The 8,307-nt window shown below is 39.7% G+C and overlaps 1 protein-coding gene across 1 annotated transcript in view; it reads right to left on the bottom strand.

Moving 5' to 3' along the window:
• Positions 1-927: 927 nt before the first annotated feature.
• The window catches only part of LMAN1 (lectin, mannose binding 1), a 71,198-nt gene continuing 63,818 nt past the window's right edge, over positions 928-8,307 (bottom strand). The window contains exon 13 of the mRNA XM_089689468.1: positions 928-7,056. Within this exon, the coding sequence (XP_089545594.1) occupies positions 7,020-7,056 (37 nt within the window). The 3' untranslated portion in view covers positions 928-7,019. The remainder of the gene's footprint in view (positions 7,057-8,307) is intronic.

The raw sequence follows: 8,307 nt of genomic DNA, 5'->3' as shown, positions 1-8,307 counted from the left end.
TTTGATATATTTTTCTTCATGTGTTGATTTGGAATAGAATGTGTAGTGTTCCCAATGCATTTGTGTGTATGGAAATAAAAGCTATTAGAAGGATTTTGAGCTTTATTCACTTTTTTCAACACACTGCTATTATTTTGATAACAAATATATATATATATATATATATATACACATACATACATATACACACACACACACATACACTGAAGAGGGTCTCACCACTATTCATGTAATGCAGCCATATACAGTATACTGGACGAATAAGTATATTGCTTTATGTATAAAGGTTAGGCAATCAATGTATGCCTGGTCCACTTAAAGGGTGTCACCATTGTTGCTTCGTGTTTACTATGCTTCAGTTATGAATGGACATAGTGAGTGATCGGTACCAATTACTTGCTGTTTTTTTTCAGAATAGGAAGGGACATTCACCAGGCCCTTCCCCCACTATCCATCCTGAAACATCCCCCACAGCAGCTAATGGGAGAGAAAAGGGGGTGGCTGGCAGCGCTGGTAAAAAGGGGGGGGGGGGAAAGAGGACAGGGGAGGAGCATGTACAGGAACCAATCCCCTCCATTTTACTCCTACGGCTGCTGAATGCATGTGGGAGGGAGAGAAGCAGAAAAAAAGTGGACGGGATCAGTTCCTGTATATGCTGCCGCAGTGTGTCCAAATGAAAAATGGAATGAGACAGGGAGGCCACAGGCCACACGGGCCCCCTGGAGCATGAGGCAATTGCAAACCTGATGCTATGCCAGTGGTTTTAGTTATGTGTGTGTGTCAGCAATAGATGTGACTTAAATAGCAAATTCCTCCATTTACAGTGGGTGTCCAGACAGGATTAGCCAGAAAGTATGCATGCCACATTCTGGCACATATTGGCTGTTTTTCTCTTCGAAGGTACAGAGGTAAAACTGCAAAACACAATTTACTATTTTAACTTCTTTATTTTTTCCAAAGTTAAAATAAAATAAAAAAGCCCAATTTACAGAAACAGATTTGAAATGTATACAGCTAATTAGCCGTATGACTGCTTTAACACTGTTTTGTGGACTTCAAAACATTTCAAATAATTTGCAAGGAAAACAATACATTTCCAAATTAACCATTTTTGGTTTAACAAATACATTGTATTTATGAATGGAAATACTGATGGCAGAGATTTGCAGATTCTTTATCTGCTAGGTTCAAATGCACATTTTCCTGACACACAACAGATTTATTATTGGGCATACAGACATTTTTGTACGATATTACTATATAGACAGTGTTCTCTGATATATTACCCTTTGGCCGTTTCTTGTTTTTATCGTCAGAAAATATCCCACTGGGTATGCAAACTTCATGTGATCATATTCATGTCAAACCAAGACTCTTCTGTGATGATGAACCCTGTAGGGCCTTTCTGAAGGGTCATACTCACAGTTTGTGCCCATCAGAATAACCAATATCGTATAAAGAAATTTTCCAAGTGGGTTGGATTATATCTGATGCATTTTGTTTCTAGGGCAGCTAAATCTTTAAATATGCTCTACAAAACTGACAGAGGACAAAAGCAAAAAGCTAAGCATACCCTCAACCGAAAATCAACCAAGATGAGGTAGACTGGTCACTGGGGAGCCTTAATTACTGGCAGAGCTATCTCTGGCCACCCCACCAACTAGTTCATCTCAGAATGATTCTAGATAAGTCTCAAACATTGCAAAGCCTTTAAAACACACAGAAGATATTGAGCTGACGAAAGTAATTCACCGATCAGTAAGTATTTGGAAAAGGCTTAAGTCCTATGACTTAATTTTCTCTTGTTCATTTAAAAAAAAAAATCAAGCAATTCCCCTGCTGGTGCTCCCGAAAATGATGCGATTTACCTTGCTGGCTCTTGTATTCAGGCAGTCCCGGCATCCACACCTTCCTAAATACAATGGCGCTGCTGAAGAGTCACTGCATCTGATACAATTATTCATCCAGCTCAGGTAGATTTTTTAATTGACTTTTGTTGAGTCTTATGAAGCTTGCAGGGTCAACAGCTTAAATCTCAGCTGACTCAGCAGGAATTGGAGCAGTCTATGAGGGCATTTCCTTAAAAACCTCTTTGAAAATTCCACAGTCTGCAGACAATTGCCTTATATGGGGCAATTAACTGATGCAAGTTTTGCCCTTTCACTCTACTGTGTATGCTCATCTAAGGGATACAATTTACAAAACCATTAAAAAAAAAAAATAAAACCTTTCAAATGTCTCTAAAGACTTTGCAAATGTCTGGATGCTGATGTGGTCTGTGCGAAGGATATGCAACTTTTTTTTTTTGATGGATGGGATATACAGGATGAAATTCTTGCAATATTCCAGTATCCGGTTATTACACCTTGATGCTTACAGCATACAGACTGTTTTGGAGATGAACACAGATTAAGGCAGCATATTTGGTACATGAAGGCAGGACAGCTGTGCCCACACATGGTACGCCTATTGGCAACAAACTGAACCAACTTCACATTAAGAGAAAATACAAACATTACACCCACAAATCAGTAGCAGCAAAAAGGCATGTCTAATGCACGTCATTTTAAATTAACTATTGTAGGCTTTAAATTAGCCAACAAAAAGTGGGGATAAGCCAAGTCAAGACTAAAAAATTCCAATCAAATGGAAAAGTGGGACATGGTATCAAATGGTAATCACTAAATACACATTTATGAAAAAAATACATTTCAGTACAACAGGGAACAACTCTGTATAGGACCAAACAACCTAGGAAGCCTGTGTCTAGCCCCTCCTCTATAAGATGCCGACAACAGAACTTGCACAGGGTCAACTGCGGGCAAGAAATAATGGCACTATGGGGGCCGCGCAGTTCTTGATTCACACTTGCTCAACAGGCCAAGAGGTATGTCCAAATAAGGGTTCAAATTTCTACATGTATAGACAGCAGTTATTTTAAACACAAAGGATCACAGTTTTTCATTCACAATTTGCTATCTTATAGAGCAATGGTCTCCAAACTGCAGTCCTTTTCTTTATCTGCCCCTTGGGGCAATATTGCACCAACTGACACTATTGATGTGGCACTATTCCTCCCACTGATAGCATCAATGAGGCGCTATTGTTCCATTGAAACTATGATGGGCATGGTTTATGCCCACTGATGCCGGGGCATTTTTTTTTTTTACACCCACTAGTCACCGTTCGGCCCATCTAAAGTCTGAAAGTAAACTGGCCCTTTGCTTAGAAAGTTTGGAGACCCCTGTTATAGAGCCAACTGTGCGTATGCAGTACCTGAAAGATTTACCATTTGTCTTGATTGACTCCTGAAAAACAGCAATGTAGGTCTTATACCTTGAGCCTTATAGATGTTATCAGCAGGGTGAGATCACCTAAGGCACTGATAGAGTCAACAATGCCTTATATGCAATTGATCACTGAAGTGAGATTCAGTGGTTTCCCTACTGTGCTGCTCATGGTTATCCTTGCTGAAGAGGAAGCTGTAACCGAGGACATGCATTGCAAGGATCTCCCTGCTCCTGCTTCATTCATTCTGTGCTTTGTCCACTTCTGCTGCTTCCTGAATATTTTCCCACATATTGTTAGATCACCAGTCATAAGAAAAGCAAACATGGAAGCAAAGCCCTGCAATGGCCAACTCCATATAGGGTCAAGGCATGCTCAATCAGTAATGGGAAAATTATCAGCTGTAGGGAAACCTACAGGCAATACTGGCAAAACGTTTTGTTTTGCAAAGAAAACATTTGGCCCGACTCTTGGCTGCGTCAAATCTACAGTGTCCACTATGGGACATTACTCCGATTTACAACAATGGTACATTCTTCCCTTCTCTAAATTCTTACTCACTAAGCCTCTCCACCCCTCACAGGTCTCATACTTCAATATTGAGCTGGACTAAATAAAAGGAGGTACTTTCTGTTAGAATATGAAAATAGACACTGTAGACCACATATTCAAATGTATACAAAGAAAGACTATTTGGCAAGTAATTTAAAAATTCTGACTGACTACTCTGAATAGTAGTTAAAATGCATCAGGTTGGGAAATAAATGACAGCTTTCACTTTCTAAACTGCCAAAAAAAAAGAAAAGGAATCTGAATGGCTAATACAGGTAATGTTAATTTTGATCTTTCATGTACAATCCAGCTGAACATTTCTAGATTCTAGAATTCAGAAGCAGCAGTTATACATTTTCACAGAAGCAACTGGTCAGACGTCAATGTATAGTGTACAGGGCCAAGAAACAGTATGTGATTATGTATTAACGTATTGCAGCTTAGGATGACAGCTGAAGAAGCATCTTGCAAGGGAAAGGATTAGCAGCTGTGTTGTACTTGCATTATAGATACAATCATGTCTTATCTGAATTAGGTGGAGAATCCTTGAAGGCTATGCATTACTTACAGATTTTTTTTTTCATTCACTGTTATGCAAGATTAACAAAACTGTAAACTACTATTAGTTGCTGCTGGTTAACCAGATAATTATCTGAACTGCCAGTCCTGAATGTGACCGGTCACTTGTAGCACTTATAATTGGGTTGGTTCTGGTCACTCAGACTTGTTAACTCTTACAAACTCCAGTGATTGGAATGGTCTACTAGAGCTCTTACACTTCCACTATGGAGACTCCAGTACATATTTTCATCACTAAGGATCCAGAATGAACGCCAAGCATCTCAAATTGACCCTTGGCCTTACTTCTCCTGCCCCTTAAAGTGGTTGTAAACCTAAAACAGGAAATATGAACAAAGCGTATCCCTCTAAAGTGTGTGCTTGTCTCAATCTAGAGTACTAAATGTAATTTCTACCTGCTGCTTTGTTCCTCTGCTATCAGCATGAATCACTTCTGACAAGTTTTCCTGACACCAAGAGAAAAAACGGTGATAGGGGAGGGACCTCCAGCAGATTGACAGCCACAGCTCTGTTCATGTGCGCTATGTGAATATCCCTCACCCCTTCGCCCCTCTTAGGATGTGTGTGGTTTACATGTTATATACTGAATGGTCTCTGCTCAATAAAAACAAAAAATAAATGCTACTTCTAGTTCTGCTAGTGCCTTTTGGCATTCTCAGATGAGTCTGTGTAAGTGTACACACACATACTTAGGATTCATTGCCGTTTTTGATGTCCATGACTAGTGCTTCTTAAAACACCATCAGTATTTTTTGTGCAAGAATACACACATGCAACATCCAACTTTCCCCAAAATTAGTTCTGGCCAGTCAGCACAAGTTACAATCCAACTACACTCTTTAGTAATGCATTGCAACACATATATAGACTTCTGATTATCTTTAATACATGCATTAATGGAAATTTAAATGCATACTTGGAGCCAAAAGGGGAGATTTACTAAAACTGGAGAGTGCAAAATCTGGTGCAGCTCTGCATAGAAATCAGTTTCCAGGTTTTATTGTCAAAGCTTAATTGAAGAAGCTGAGGTTAGAAGCTGATTGGCTGCCATGTACAGCTGCACCAGATTCTGAGTGCTCCAGTTATAGTAAATCCCCCCAAAATGTCTCTCTGTTTCTCTCTCTCTATAGTCAACCATGTGACTAAACTGCATATAAAATGCAAGTTGCAAAAACAATGAGGGCGTTTCATGTGTTTACAGGCTTCCAAAACACATTCAAAACAGTGTGTGTACCTCTAATATTAAAGTGGAAAAACCTTTTAATAAAAGGTGCAAGTGGGTGAATGTATGAGGTTAAAGAGTAACAGACTTTTCAGAATTTGCAATATACGAATTGGGAGTGGTTTTCTATAAAAAATACGGGGCATTATACATCTTGGGAGTGGTTTTCTATAAAAAAAAAAAAATGTTTACAGTATTGCCAAATTAATTGTAATTTCAAATATTCTAACTGCATTAAAAAGTGAAGCTGTCACTTTTCCCACCTCCCCTGCACCGAATATCTAAAGTGAAACTACACTGCATCTGAGCACCACAAACCAAAAGCTCGATTTAACTCGTTTTTAAAATTCAAAGCAAACTTCCCCATCCATCCATGTCTCTATTTTGCTGAGAAATCAGTTGGGAAAACACGCACCTAGCATTTCTGGCAGTGGCCATTTTGAGCGAGGGCAGATGATTTTATGTAGCAATTACTTCCTGGAATGCATTTGCCCTTAGCTCTGGCATGCAGACAAGGAGCATGCTTAGCTGAGAAAACACATCCTCGACTTCTGGGATGTATGACATCATTTGCCTAGGCTTGTAAACCAGGAAGTAATTAAAGAAATGTAAAAAGGTTTAAAACAATATAATATACTTTATTATTTATTTACTAATACTAGCAGCATAAGGATTGAAAATAATCAATGTTGATTGGTAGAGTGAAGTTCCAATGCATCTCCACGCTACCCTGTTCTTCTGTAGTCTCTAAGAAGAAACTGTGGTGTAGGCTCTGAGTAATCAGGGCTAAGGACCTTCCCCTCATCCCCATGTGACAGTGCTCAGAACTGGCAGTTGTGCACTGCATGGGGCAAGAAAGGGGAGGCCACATGGTCCCTCATACCCAAAGTATTCATAAGGGCATCAGCTGGCCAAAAAGTCAGAAGTATATGTAGCAGAGAGGGTGGGCTATAAAAAGAACCTGTCACTTTGCCCCAAAGGTGCAAAACAACAGATTTACTTTAAGTTTACCAAAACAAAAGCTTTACTATTGCAAAAATTAGCATTTCCAAATGAAAAGAGAAGAAATAAAGATCTAGAAAAAAAACAGCCCTGAGTGTAGATGGGTCTTACAGTTATCGATCACACACTAGACGTTATTGCAATAAAATGAAATCACACAGTTCTCCTGGACACAGTTTAAAAAATAGATAAAAATATTTTTTTTTTTCTCATGATCCCTTTTTCTTGTATTCAGATCCATCCAACAAACCAGAAATTCTCTGTCGCATTTTCTTTTTTCAAAAATTCAATAATTTAAACTAGTCGAGCAGTTCCTCACACACAAGCCTACGCCGGGTGTTCCGTGGCGCAAGTATACAAGTGGTACAATGGCTCGTCAAAAGAACTTTTTAGCTGCTGCTTCTTGCTGACTTCTGAAAGAAAAAAAAAAAACAAAAAAACGTGGGTACTTAGAGGTGAGAAATTCTTCTCTTTCTCCAGACAATGGAGTAAAATTGTAATAGCAGCATTTCCTTATACACTTCAAAGCTTATAAGGGAAGGCAAACAGTGATGTACATAATGTTCATATTCTTTGGTTTACAGAACTGTTTATATCTTCAAATATAACTTAAAGTGACACTAAAACTTCGTTTTTTCAATAATAAATAGGTCTATACTTACCTGATCTGTGCAGCATTTATGCAAAGAGCAGTCCAGATCCTCTTGTTTTTGGGTCCCTGCCAGTGCTCCTGGCTCCCCTCCCTCAAGCAATGCCCCCAGGGAAAGCCGCTCGCCCTTGGGGCACCACTGCGTGCTTGTCCCTGAGCTGCTACTCTATGCATCCATAAGACACAGAGCCACAGCTCGCCGCCCCCCCCCCCTCCTCATTGGCTGTGATTGACAGAAACGAGAGCCCATTGGGGGTTATTTACTAAAACCAGACAGTGCAAAATCGGGTGCAGCTCTGCAAAGAAACTAATCAGCTTCCAGGTTTTATTGCCAAAAGCTTGAAGGATTAGTTCACCTTCTCAGAAAGAATACATTTTTTGCAGGAAAAAAAAAATGAGCATTTACTATTTTTTGTTTCGGGAGCCTGGAAAGCATTGCACCACCGATCAGCAGATTGCTGATGCCACGCAGGACTCCTGCCGACCTGTCAGTATCTGTGTGCTTGTACCTTGTACCACACTGACAGGAAGAATCAATGAACTACCTTAGCAGTCAACATTGCCATGGTAGTTCATTGAGAACTACAAGCAGACAGCCTCAAAGGCTGTAGGGAATTGTACTTTTCCCGTTCACAGAATATTGTGAATGAGTGATGCGGACGGAGCCCTGCATGGCCACATATTTATTTATTTTTTAATTGTGTGCTGGCGGGAGGAGATCCCTTGCTAGTTATCAAAACTAGGGATCGAGGACAGTTCTTTCATAACATGTTACTCCCTTAATATGGTGTAACATGTTACTAAAGGTGGACGTATCCTTTAATTGAAGAAGCTGAAGTTAGAAGCGGATTGGCTACTATGCAGAGCTGTACCAGATTCCGAGTGCTCCGGTGCTTTTAGTAAATCTACCCCATTAAGTCTACCTGGGCCATACATGCGTAATACCAGAAAAAGATTTTGGCACTTCAGAAGAACTTTGGCCTCCCATTAAAAAAAAAATAATAATATGTGCTGT

This window comes from Staurois parvus, unplaced genomic scaffold (assembly GCF_062004578.1).
Source record: "Staurois parvus isolate SC_StPar_1 unplaced genomic scaffold, SC_StPar_1.0 ptg000475l, whole genome shotgun sequence".
NCBI lineage: Eukaryota > Metazoa > Chordata > Amphibia > Anura > Ranidae > Staurois > Staurois parvus.
The sequence above is the reverse complement of the archived record's forward strand: the minus strand, read 5'-3'. Positions and strand labels throughout refer to the sequence as shown.